Source organism: Colobus angolensis, unplaced genomic scaffold (assembly GCF_000951035.1).
Source record: "Colobus angolensis palliatus isolate OR3802 unplaced genomic scaffold, Cang.pa_1.0 Scaffold59, whole genome shotgun sequence".
Classification (NCBI taxonomy): Eukaryota; Metazoa; Chordata; class Mammalia; order Primates; family Cercopithecidae; genus Colobus; species Colobus angolensis.
Window position 1 is genome coordinate 2,229,585 of NW_012119487.1, and position 14,030 is coordinate 2,243,614.

The 14,030-nt window shown below is 39.4% G+C and overlaps 1 protein-coding gene and 1 pseudogene across 3 annotated transcripts in view; both read right to left on the reverse strand.

The window, feature by feature from the left end:
- Positions 1 to 299: 299 nt before the first annotated feature.
- Positions 300 to 1,691, reverse strand: LOC105526342 (annotated as a pseudogene).
- Positions 1,692 to 10,259: 8,568 nt separating this feature from the next.
- VAMP4 (vesicle-associated membrane protein 4) overlaps positions 10,260 to 14,030 on the reverse strand; it is a 41,582-nt gene continuing 37,811 nt past the window's right edge. For 2 of the 3 annotated variants that reach the window (XM_011962298.1, XM_011962299.1), the window contains exon 8: positions 12,550 to 13,286. In XM_011962298.1, coding sequence (XP_011817688.1) covers positions 13,258 to 13,286 — 29 coding nt within the window. In that variant the 3' untranslated portion in view covers positions 12,550 to 13,257. Of the gene's footprint in view, positions 10,887 to 12,549; positions 13,287 to 14,030 lie in introns of those variants that run through there. The other variant, XR_001004071.1, reaches the window with a different exon arrangement.

Below are 14,030 nucleotides of genomic sequence, written 5' to 3' on the forward strand. Positions count from 1 at the left end.
CATGCACCCCTACATCTGGCTAATTTTGTATTTTTAGTACAGATGGGGTTTCACCATGTTGGCCAAGCTGGTCTCCGTCTCCTGACCTCAAGTGATCCACCCACCTCCGCCTCCCAAAGTGCTGGGATTATAGGCATGAGCCACCATGCCTGACCTGAGGTAGTATTTCATTGTGATTTTCATTTTGATTTCTGCAGTAATTACTGATGTTGACCCTCTTATGCTTTGTAATAAAAATATTTTTAAAGGAAAAAGTCATATATTGGTACTTCTACATCATTTTCTCTGTGCTCTTTTTTTCTCACTGCCTCTTTGATCAGGTCTTTACTCAAAAGAAGCTGTCCAAAATGATTTGATCTTTATGGAATAATCAAATTTAAGAGTTTATGCAGCAGACTTCTTTTCCTCTGTAGTAGGCTTCTTTTCTGCTGGCTTTTTTTCAGGGGTTAGTTTCTTGGTAGCTGCTGCCTTTTTTCCCACCAGAGGTTTCTTCTGCTTTTTAACATCAACAGCAGGCTTCTTTTCTTTCTTACCTACCACAGGCTTCTTGCCTGCAACCTACTTCTCATCCGATTTGGCTTCTAGTGCAGCAGCTGCCGCTGCTGCCTGATCCACCCAGAGCTTGTGATTCTTGGCCTGGTGAAGAACGGTGTTCCGACGCATGGTCTTTGCGTGTGGGTTTAGCTTCAACATGATTCTCACATTTTTCAGTGGGTTCTTCTTTAGGATTCTGCGATGAATCTCCTTGCGTGGTGCTCGAAGGGCTCTCTGGATCTCTGGGCTTTTTAAGATTTTGCTAAGATCTGTATTGATCATCTTGTGGATGGGAAGATTGTAGTTACTCTTGGGGGAAGCAGCTTTACGGCAAATGCCATACAATTCATCTAACTTCCGGAAAGCACTTCCGGTCCAAATGCAGAAATGTCCCACATGCCCACCAGGAGCAAGTTTCAAAATGTTCAGTTTGCTTACATTAAGTAGAGTAATTCCAGGGATGTTTCTGAAGGCTTTGATGATACCATTATCCTCATTATGGATGATGCAGGTGCCTCTGTGCTGGATATGGTGATGGTTTCTCATTTTGCCCTTGCCAACTCTCATTTGCTGAGAGGCATAGTCCTTTTTGATATCATTCCAGGCTTTAAGTTTCTTAAGAAGCCAAACGGCCTCCTTGATCTGCTTGTACCCTCCAACTTTATCTTCGACTACCAAAGGAAGTTCAGGAACTTCCTCAATACGATGACCTTTAGATATGACCAGTGCTAGTAAGGCTGAGGCAGCCAGGATAGAACAGATGGCATATCGTTTTTGGGTTGTGTTCACTCTCTGATGCTAATGGCATCAGGTTTTGGTTGGTGCAAACATTCGGCCTCCGTAACACATGTTTCCAGAAGCACCCTGGCCAGAAAGGTGAGTCCCACCACCTTGAACTCTGGGAATTTGAGCCATAGCTCTGTCAGTACCCAAAGACTCAGCACTGGTCTGATGACCTGCTAATTCACTGACAGCATACAGCTGTCTGTTGTTTTTGTGCAAGTTGGTGTGAACAAAGTTCACAATATCTGGTTGAATAGGAGCCTTGAATACAGCAGGCAAAGTGACATTTTTGTCAGATGACTCCCCCTTTTCAGAGTACAGCGATATCAGTGGGTGAGCACACACCATGGTGGAGAGGAGAGAGCCATGCTCCTCTCAGCATGACTGTTGCCACAGGAAAAGTTCTCTGTGCTTTTAAAAATGTGCCCCACATTTTAATTTTGCACTGGGTCCTGGAAATTATGTAGCCAGCCTTGCATATGGGAAAGGTTAATGAAAAAAAAAATGGACAGGGTAGTAACTTAATAATCTGAGTGTATGATACTTGTTTATAGGGAGATAGTGATCATCACTGGTTTCCCATCTCTATTGACTCAGTGAGAGTCTGAGAGATTTATTTAGAAAGGAAAACTGCCTTAGTGCATGCAGCTTGCTGTAAAGAATCTCAACACTAGTTCCACTTTGGATTACAGCCTCGCCTCTGTCACACATCACCTGTGTAAGTGCTGGGCAAATCATTAAACCTCTCTCTTGAGCCTTGATTCCAGAGGAGTTATGGGTCTGGTGGCCAGGCAGGTAGGAGGGAGCAGATCCTGAGATGGGCCAGCATCCTCCTGGAAGTTACTTGCCTTGTTTAGAGGCTACTGAATAGCTTTCAAACAAGCAAGAGTGAAGGGGGAAATGGTTTTTTTTTTTTTCAACAAGGGGGACTGGGCCACTTCTGCAGGCCCAGGGAGTTCTGTGGAATCTGAGCATTCAAGATCCTCAAGTGGGCTGAGTGCAGTGACTCACGTCTGTAATCTCAGCACTTTGGGAAGCCGAGGCAGGAGGACTGTTTGAGCCCAGGAGTTTGAGATCAGCCTAAGCAACACAGTGAGACCTCACCCCAATGAAAAACAAAACAATTAGCCAGGCATGGTGCATGTGCCTGTAAACCTAACTACTCAGGACGGTGAGGCAGGAGGATTGCTTGAGCCCAGGATGTTGAGGCTACAGTAAGCTGTGATCGTGCCACTGCATTCCAGCCTGGGCAACAGAGTGAAATCCTGTCTCAAAAAATAAAATAAAAGAAAAGAAAAGACCCTCAGGGGCATCTACCCAGATATCCCATCCCAAGTCTCTAGGCCCTGTTCCTTCCCTAACAAGATCCTGACTTTGGCATAGGAAACTTGCTGAGGCTGAAAATTCATCGTTCTTTGAAATTCTGCCACCTTAAAATTAATTCTGGGCCTGGTCTTCAACTCTCTCTGCTCTTTAGCTTCAGGAAATAAAGGTCTCTTTAAATACTTTCAATTAGAGAATCAGAGAATCTCTGATTCTCATATTTTGCTTTAAATTCACAATTGATTGCCCTGCATCTGTCACATCTGTCATTTTCTTTTTTCCAAGCTAAGAATGGAGTTTAGCAGGAGCTGCTCCATTTCAAAATCCTTAAAATGACCGTATCTCCTGTTCCTCTCAAATGCTAGAGACGGCATGACTTTCACATTCCCCTCTACTTGTATCCCTCTCACTTCATCAGAGGTGAACATTTTAGCAATGCATGGCACTGCTACTGCATGTCAGAGACTACTGATATCAGTACTTACTCCACCTACCACCAGTGATGTGATCCTTATTGCTTTCTCTTCAGTGGGTGATCTAATTCCAGAATCCCATCCTTAGAACCTGTTTTCTGGGACCAATACTGGTACTAACCCTCTTCAGTTGGGCTCTTTAGAAACAGTTGGCTACAAGGATTCAGATGCATGTGATTTATTGAAGGAGTGCTCAGCTCTCTAAGAGACAAAGAGATGAAAGACAATGAAGGGAAAAGGCCGAGCAAAAATGGTCTCAGGTAAAGTCTAGCCTTGGCCAGATTCAAGGGCGTGTGTGGCATCTCAAGCATATATCACAACATCGAGTTGTCCCACCTTCAGATAACGGGTTCAGCCTTTTGGATCCCAATATCAGTCTACCATTGGCTCCAAGGTACTCCCAGGGATGGGACTTAATTCAGAGGTGAAGTGGCTCCCATTGGCAGACAGCAGTTCTCCAGAGAAGGGGGAAACTGTAAGCCACTGGCAGCCAATGTTAACATCCACAATAGCTGGGGAATGGAATCTGGGCATCAGATGCACTTTCTATCCTCCTTTCAGGATGGTGACCAGTGTGGCTTACACCGCTAGGATTCCTTGCCATTTCTTTTTTAATCGGGTTCAAAAATAGGGGAGTCTGGCCGGGCGTGGTGGCTCATGCCTGTAATCCCAGCACTTTGGGAGGCTGAGGTGGGATCACTTGAGGTCCAGAGTACGAGACTGGCCTGGCCAGTCGATATGGTGAAACCCCATCTCTACTAAAAATACAAAAATTAGCCTAGTGTGTGGCGCGTGCCTGTAATCCCAGCTACTCAGGAAGCGGAGGCGGGAGAATTGCTTGAACTGGGAGGCGGAGTTAGCAGTGAGCTGAGATTGCACCACTGCACTCCAGTCGGGGTGATAGAGTAAAACTTTGTCTCAAAAAAAAAAAAAAACAAAACCATACATATATAAAATAGGGGAGTCCTAGCACCACATCACAGGGAATAAAACAACTAGGCCAGGTTATTTATTCCCCTGGTGTCCTCCCTGTAAGATCACCTTAGGCTGGCTGCATCCCTTGGCCAAAAGTCAAGGTAGCCCTCTCCATGTGACTTTGTCCTTCCAGGTGTTGGTAACCTCTGCCTTCCCTCAACCCTTCAAGCTGTACTATCCTTTGTAGTTTCTTTAAGCCCTACCACCTTTATAAATTTACCTTTATTAAATTCTCCTTGAGTTATTTTGAGTGTCCTGTGACGTAAAACAGAATGCTACCCTGGCAGTAACTGATGAGATCAAGGAAGGTAAGCAGTTCAGTTTTCACTGTAAGTGCAATGAGACTTCATCAAAGGGTTTCAAGTAGAAGAATTGTCTGTTTTCGAACTCTCAATTTTGATTTCTCTCTTAGCTGCCTGTATAACGTAAATTTTCCAGTAATGTTTTTATCAAGAAAAGAGACAAGGACGTCATGTTTTCTGAACTCTCATATTTTAAGAATATTGTGTTTGTGGTTTTCATTTTTTTTTTTTTTTAAGACAGGGTATTGCTCTGTCACCCAGGCTGGAATGCAATGGTGCCATCATGGCTCAATGCAGCCTTGACTTCCAGAGCGCAAATGATTCTCCCACCTCAGCCTCCTGAGTCGCTGGGACTCCAGGCATGTGCCACCATGCTTGGCTAATTTTTTAAATTTTTGTAGAGGCATAGTCTCACTGTGTTGTCCAGGCTGGTCTCAAACTCCTGGGCTCAAGTGATCCTCCTGCTTCAGCCTCCCAAAGTGTTGGAATTACAGGTATGAGCCACTGAGCCCAGCCTGGTTTGTGTTCTTTTTAAAAATTTTTCCAATGGTCCATAGAATCCTCAATGGTTTTCATTCTTAAGTGACAACTGATTTGGTATAAAAATTCTTGAGTCACAGCTGTATCCTCTCAAAAACCTACAGATGCTGTTTTAGTATACTATAATTCAGTGGCAGAAAAGACAGAGGTAAGCTTAATTTTTGCTTCCTTGTAGGTAACACATTTTTCAGGTGTCAATGCTTATAGAATTTAGCCCTTGAATCTTATAATTCATATACTCTACTACAATGTAGCTTACTGTGTCTTTTGACAATTTTGTTTTCTCCCGAAGGACTTTATAAAAGCTTAAGTTTTCATCAAAGAATACATCAAAGAATAATGTTTTTTGATGATTTTTCTGTTCCACTCTTTTTGGATTTCTTCCACAGGCACACTATGTAGATTCTTAGTAGTCTTTTTTTGGTCTCCTAGATCTAACATCACACTGTCCATTTACAGTTTTGATCTTTTTCCTCTATGTTCCGTGGCAGCTTCTTGAACCTCTCTTCTGCATCACTGATTTTCTTCAATCAATTCTACTCCTCACTGCTTCAGTGAAGGGCTTAATGTTTGTGTTGCAATTTGTTTCCTGGCAAATTATTTTAACTTGCTCCCCTTATGGCTGACCTAATTGTCTACATAACACATTTAATTGTACTTTTTTTCTTGCCTTTTCTCTCTTTATGACTTTCGGAATTACAATAGCATCAGTTTCATCCTGTTGCAGATGCTGAAGTGCTCAAAATCAATTTAGTTCTTGTAGTACATCATTTTCAAAACTACCATCTTCCTTTGCATCTTCAGGATAATTAATACATTCAATAATTATTTGAGCACTCACTATGACACTTGCTGTTGTAGTGAGTGGTTTGGGATGTATCAGAGAAAATTCTGGAATGTTAGAATGTTCCGGAAAAACAGAGGGTAAAGGGATTGGATGGTATACTCCGGGAGATTTTGAGAAAGTCATTCAAGAGAACTGTTCATGCAGTGGTTGAGGAGGAAGGGCTTTTCTGGCAGGAGAAACAGCAAGTCCAAGGCCTGGAGCTGGTTTGTCTGAGGAACAGCAAAGAGGCTGGTGTGGCTGCAGCACAGCAAAGAAGGCAAAGACAAGGGCAGAGGTCAGCAAGGTGACTTGGGGATGCATCATGAGACCCTGTAGGCCACTGAAAGAATTTTGGCTTTCACTCCGAGGAAGATGGGAAGCCATTGAAGAGTTCTGAGCAAAGCAATGGCATAATCTGGTTACATTTTGAAAGAATTATTTTCACCATTCTGTTGAGAACAGACTCTGGGGAGAAGGGGAACAGTAGAAGCCTGAGACCAGTTAGAAAGCTACTGCAGTATTCCAGGTGAGAGATGATGGTAGGAAAGGACCAGGTGGTCATGATGTAGGCAGTGCGAACTGGTCAGATTCTAAAGATATTTTAAAGGTAGCACCAGAGGATTTCCTGATGAATTAGAGGTGAGTTGAGAGAGAAATTATGAAGTCAGTATGACTCCACAGTTTTTGGTCTAAGTAACTGGAAAGATTCAGTTACCATCAACTGAGATGGGGCAGAATGCATGTGGAGGAGTTCTATGAAAGGAGACTGGAATGTGTTTGGGACATGCTAAACTTGAAGTAATGAAGACATCAAAAGGAGTACTGGATGACTCCAAATTCAAGGGAAGTCAAGTGGGAGACAACAACTTGAGATTTGTCAGCACAAAGATGTGATTTCGAATGACACAATTAGGTAAGCTTTCTAAGGGAATGTGTGTAAAGACTGGACCAAAAGCTGAATCCTGGACGCTCCAATATTAAGAGCTGAGGAGAACAGGAGGAACAACCATGAGGACAAGAAGAAACAAAGCCCTGGAAGCACGTATGAAGGAGAAGAGTAATCAACTGCATCAAATGCTGCTGCAGCACAGAGATCAGGGCTGACAATGGACCACTGAATCTAGCAATGAAGAGGTCACTGGTTACCTTCCCAAGAGTAAGTCTGGTGGAATGTGGAGGCAAAATCTTGACTGAACTGTTTAGGAGAATAAACAAAAAAACTGGAAATAGCAAGTATACTGAAATCTTTCAAGGACTATTACTATAAAGAGGAGTAAAGATATGGAGTGGAGCCAGGCGTGGTGGCATGCACCTGTAATCCTAGCTACAAGTGAGACAGAGACAGGAGGAGTGCTTGAGCCCAGGAGTTCAAGGCTGCAATGAGCTATGATTGTGCCACTGTACTCGAACTTGGGTGACAGAGTGAGATCCTGTCTCAAAAACAAGACAAAAACTTCCCAAGTAGCCAGGCATGGTACTTTACTCCTATAATCCCAGCACTTTGGGAGGCCAAAGTGGGAGGACCACTTGAGCCCAGGAGTTCAAGACCAGCCTGGGCAACATAGTGGGAACCCATCTCTAAAAACAACCAACCAACCAAACAAAAACCCAGAGCCCATGATTTCAGCACCCATGTTATTTCTACTATACTATTCACATACTATTCTGCCTCTCTAAATTCTGCCACAGGAAAGTATATGTCAGAAGGAGGACAATTATCAAAAATGTAAAGCAATGAGGGCTGGTTGCATTGGCTCATGCCTGTCATCCCATCTACTCGGGAGGCTGAGGCAGGAGGATCACTTGGGAGTTCAAGGCTGCAGTGGGCTACGATTGTGCCACTGCACTCCAGCTTACATGCTGGAGCGAGACCTTGCCTCTAAAAAAAAAAAAAAAAAGAAAAAAGAAAAAAAAATGTATGGATGTATAGATGTGTGTATGTATACATATATAGTGGAATTTGGCAGGGGGCTGGGGGAAAGTGGAGAGAAGAGATGGAGCTTTTTAAGGAAGACAGAGTATGTTGCTGGGAATGATCAGGAGGATGTTCTTTTTTCTGTGTTTTTACAATGTTACTCACAGGTCCACATGCATCTTTTTAGACATCCTCAGATGAGATCTTGCCCAGTTACTCAATAAATAGGGTAAGTGCACCACCACTGACTGCTCAGTCTTTGCTTACTAGTCAGAATCCCTTCTTATACTGACAACTGAAAAGCAGGCCGATAGTCACGGCTCCTCGGCAGTTTTTAGTGTGTGATGGGCACACTAAGTACGATTCTGTTGGATTCAGGTAGTATCTGATCTTCTTGCCTGGTTCTCTCATCTGTTCAATGGTGGATTGTATTAAACACCATCATTCTCAGAGTGCACTTACCAGGCTGCTTCCCATCTCCATTTCTGACTACAGCACTTTATTTGTGGAGACTATCTCAGGGTACAATGTGCCTCCAATGTCATCTCCCCTCCCATGCCTTTTTGTAGTATTAAGACAATAAAGGCCTGGTATGGTGGCTCATACCTGTAATCGTAGCATTTTGGGATACTGAGGCAGGATGGCAGTAGTCTAGGAATTTGAGACCAGCCTGGGTAACATAGTGAGACCCTGTCTATAAAAAAAATTAAAAACTTAGCTGGGCATGGTGGTGCATGCCTGTAGTCCCAGCCACTTGGGAGAACTGAGGTGGGAGGATGGCTTGAGCCCAGGAGTTCAAGGCTGCAGTGAGTTGTGATCGCGCCACTGCACTTCAAACTGGGAGACAGAACAAGATCCTGTCTCAAAAACAAAAATAAAAAGACACAGTTTAGTGTGTGGGTGGAGGGAGGCTAGAGAGAATGAACATTACTCTGGTTGCCTAAAGCACCAGGCAGCTGAGGGACAGGACCAGGTTTTCTGATTGGGGCATGTAAGTTTACAGACACTTACATGCCTTCCTCTCTTACACACTATTGACTGAGATAAAGACATTGCTGTACTGAGTTAAAAATCACTGAGAAATTCCTCTTAGATTTCGTCAGTATCAGGCATAAGTTTTGGTGAAAAAATGCCTTTTCTTTTTCTTATTTTTCCTCCATTGCACTTTATTGGGAAAATAGGATACATTAAATCAGGGGTGATTATCCAGATGTTATTATTAAATAAATAAGCTATGCTTTGAAGTTAAGGCAACAGGTAACACATACTGAATAAGCCAAAGTGCTTAATTTTTGTTTTCTATGAAATAGTTTATTTCACTGTTCACTATGGAGGGGCTACAAATACATTTCTGATATTAACACAAAGGACTAAACTTTGCCAACACTGGTAAAAATGGTTATGAGGAATTGAGAAGCTAGGGAACAGGGCACATGACATTTACATTTACTCATCTCCCACTATACATCTCAAAACAAACATCAAAGGCACTTACCAAAGTGAATAAGGGAGCGTGGAATTTAAAATAATGACAGATACCCAAGACACAAAATAAACAGCTTGAATTTTCTTATAGTTTGATTTCTAACATTTTACTGACTAAAATCTCTGCTAATTATGTAATCTACTTTGTGGCTTTAAAATATTTGATGCTTTGATTTTAAGACTACTTTAAATGAAAAGAACCTAATGGAATACCATAAAGCCAGAGTTTTTCCACACCCAATTACAGTAGAAGAGCACCACTATATCCAGGCAAAAGCAAAAGGCTCATGTTGCTTCTCCAGGGAGCACTATGGAGTCAGCTCTCACTGATATACTAACATGTGGCATCTTTGTGGCTTCATAGGCACATTCATTCAACACACATTTATCTAGCATCTGCCAAGGTACACAGCACTGTGCTGGGTGCTGGGGAGACAGAAACATGGTATGGTGCTTACTTTCACAAGCTTACATTTATCCCCTGTAACTGGGTTGGTCATCCTTTCTTTTCAATTCCTACTGATTTGTTCCAATAAGCTTCATGGAATAAAACAGGAGCCAGAATAAATGCATTTGTGTTCTCATCCCTAATTCTACTTGGTTTCCAGAAAAAAAAGTCAGAATAAGACTAACATCAAAGTATTAAAGAGGACCTAAACTCTACATCAATCTAAGGCATGATGTCATTTGTCTACAACATGGAAAAAACAAGAAGTAGAGCACCTTTCAGCCCTTAGAATCCAGTGTCTTTCCACTGCTTTGTGGCAATTTCCTGCACAAATATAAGCCCTACACTACATTCTAAAACAAATTTGTAAATGCTTTCAAACTGACTTATGCTCTTACTCTCAACTCACAGAAAAATGGAGTCCAATCACATTTCCATGTGAAAACACAAAATTGGGTTGACAGAACAGTCATCTTTGACATAGTAATACTCTGACAATACAATTAAGGGGACATCTTCTATTGGCATTTGTTCTTGACATGGAAAAACAATTTCTTGCATGTTTTCTAATCATAGTGTATATACAGATTACAGAGTCAATGTGGGCAATGATGCTGACAAGGCATCAAGCCTGTTTTAGAGTATACCGGCAATAAGAGATTTCAATTGCTTTATATTATAGTCCTGCCTTCTCAGTCTGTACACGTACTATCATTTACAGGACACCCACATACCATACAGAATTGAAAGATGCCAATTTTTGCTATCAAAAGTGCTGAAGTTATAATTTTCTAATACAGAGTACTGAAATGCACAGAAAGACTACAATAGGCAATCTATAGGAGGGCTAACAAAGTATTTCTATATCTCATGTGTATTAATTACCCTTCCTCCATCTTATATAATATTCTATCTTTAATAGTGAACTTTCATCTAATTAAGAAATCCCCCAGTTTATAAAATCTGAGGGCAATTTCCAGTGAACTTTGTCAGGATAGAGGAACCAAACGACCACAGGTATTACTGAGTTATAAGAAGAAGGAGTAACTAATTATCAGTATTATAACAACAAAATTGCTGCAAGGCAATAGGCTTCTGTAATTAAACATAAATCACAAGGAAGGGTATGGATTCAGGCATGAAAATAGTGACGTGACTTCACTGAGAATCAACTAGTATTTGCAAAGCTACTTGAATTTTTCTGTTGATCTTCACTTGTTGTTAAATAATGATAGTTTTGATGATGGTAAAACTTCATTTTTCAAGTGCAGGATGATCTGAGCTGAATGAGAAAAAAAGTAATTAAGGGAGGGAATGAAGGCAGGCCTGGCATCAGTTTGAACAATGTATTTTTTCTTCTGTTTTTGATCACAAGAGGGCTTACATCTCCAAGGTTACCACAATAAAGTTATAACCATGCCAGCCATTTTAAGGATTTCAGGATTAATCAAGACCAAGAAAGATGAAATGACAAACTACAAACCAAGCCATCACTACTACAAAGTTCCATGAGTGATATGTCTGTTACCCATATCCCAGGTAACAATATGTTTAAATTACAAAGACAGTGACATATATATTGTCAAATAAATATTACTTTTACTTATTTAAATTTTAAAAAATTTATAATTTTACTTTTTGTAATTTATTTAAAAGTGGCATACTTTATTAAAAGAAGCACTGGAAATATGGATACTTTTTGAGAAGTAATCTTCATCTTCACTTGTAGATATTATGGAGGAACTGGATCAACTAATGGAAAATTAACCACTTACGAGCCTAGTTCCAATTCAAATAAAGGACATACATACAAATGTTAGGACTGATTCTGTCCATTCAGTTAAAATATTACCATTTCTGAATTATTAGCTACTGAAATTCTAAAAATGCTCATTTTTCTGGGTATCTTAACTTGTTAAAAGATTTATTAGCAGTTCAGACGCTGTTTACATTGACATTTACAAAGAGCATAGAGACCAGAGACAATATGCTATAGTATGTAAGACCTTTATCTCCTTCTTAATGCTCTAAGCAAACTATAAAGTTTAGAAATTCTATTTAGATCTTCTTAGATAACTTGCAGGTGTCTTGAGTGTCTCAGTCTGCTTTCTCTCTTCAAATTTCTTTCCATTCTAAACATTTTTTGCCTCCTAGTAATAATCCTGTAGAATTTTAAAAACAGATAAAAAACAAAAAACAAAACACCAAACCCAGATTCTATGCTTTATTCATTTCGCTGATGAATGACCAAAGATGATGACCAAAGAAATAAAACTTAAATAAAATAAACATAAAATCATTTTTCCCTATTTAAATACTGGTAATTTCTATTAACCCTATTTTTAATTTAGGGAGTTTTATATTCATATTCTCAAGATATCCAGTGCACAAGTTTCTGCAGAATCACTAATTTTATTATAAAGCTTCCTCTCCCCACACCTTAGGGAACAATATATTTTCACTCTGACTTGATTAAAAGACACAAGGAGGTTGGCATATTTTAAAGTTAACACTTTTTTTATTATAAAAACAGGCTTAGGTTAATGGTCACTCTCTAGCATTTGGTTACCAACTGACTGATTATCCTGTATATGTGTGTGTGTGTGTGTGTGTGTGTATATTTAGGTTCCTGACTTTCTAATACTCATTACTGTTGGCTGATGCAAAACTTGATTGTGCAACATACATCTCCTCAAGGATGAACGGGAAATGCAAAGATACAAAATTCAAAGTATTAATAGATGGTTTTGCTACTTTTCATACTTTTGGTAAATGAGATAGTTGGAAGTTAGAGGCTATTAACTAAAATAAAATTAAGGAGTAAGTTACCTGTGAATTTCATTTACTCACATTAGGACTGACTCGTCTCTCTTTATTGGAGTTTAACTGAAAACAGACTGGACCATGACTGGCAGCTATATATTGGTCATTTTCAAATACTCCAATGACACTCTTCAATAACTTTATTATGTCCAGTTTTATGGTGCCATACCATGTTTTTCACACTGTTTAAAAATTTCCATTTCCATAATCCAAATGCCAAAAAAATTACTACACATTCTCTTACACAGTCAAAAATATATTTACTGGAATGTTTTTAGTTATAGCTGAAGGCAACAACATTTACAACATTTAGCTTTTGTTACACCTATAAATATGGAAATTGCTTGCAAAACAACTGTAATATGAAAAGAATGATATTTCTGCAAATATTGACAGAATGGTTATGCATCTCTTTCAGCATATAATTTGGTACTCTACACAGGTTTCCTGACCCCCACATGACCCGCCCCCTAATGCAATAATGCAAGTCTTTATGCCATTAAATTACTAGTATGAAATATTATCATCAGTGTTTAACTATATACACAAATAATGAACTGGCAAGTATCTAGTTTCAAATTAGATCCTTGAAATATGGAAAAATAGAGGCTAGTTCTCTTTGCCTTAAACATAATTATTAAAAGAACATTTTGTTAGAAGAGGAGAAGATAACTGGACATTCTCAACGTTCCAATTTGAAGTGATACTTGCCTCTTAGTTTCTTGAAAAAGAAGTTCTGAAAGTTATATACACATAGGTTTCATTTAAATTATGCAGCAATCTTTTATTACTGTCCCAGATCTTGTTTAATGAAGATCTCTGTCATCAAATCAAGTACGGTATTTCATGACTATAAGAACTGTAAGAGAAAACATGAAAAAAACAATATATCAACATCATATATATATGCTGTATTTGAAGCAATATTCCTAAATGTAGTTGTGTCTACTTTTAGAAATGGGTAATGAGGATTGATTGAACTTTTATCTGAGGTAATAAATAATAAATGGGAAAGGAGAAGCAAAAAATATCATAAAACAACCTAAATGTCTAACATTGGCATCTTAAATAAATAATGGCACAGCCATAGCTTGTATCTGCTGTTAAAATGTTACTAAAAATTTTGATAACCTGGGAAAATATTCACAATATATTTATTAGAAAGTACATATAATATAGCCTTAGTTTCTTAAAAAACATGCTTGTATATTAATAGGAAAAGAGAAGTATATATAATAGTTATATTAGTAGTAGTAGCTATCTCTGTGTTGTAGTTATAGACTATAGTTGAATTTTTCTTTTTGTTATTAATATTTCACATTTTCCAACTGCCCACCATATATACATGATTAAGTCTTGGTTTTTGAGGTAGTTATTTTCTATAAGGTCACTACAAACATGAAATTAGTGAATACTGAACCACTACTGCTAGGGAAAATACAAGGTTAAGTTCCTGTGAGTCTCTGGCTACTAGATTTTTGTCAATCAATACATAACCTTGTTTTATATGTGTTTCTGTTTAAAGACATTTTATTTAATACGTATTGTTGATTCAGTAACACTGAGCTCAAGGCCAACAGCACTATAGCTCATGCCTGAACAA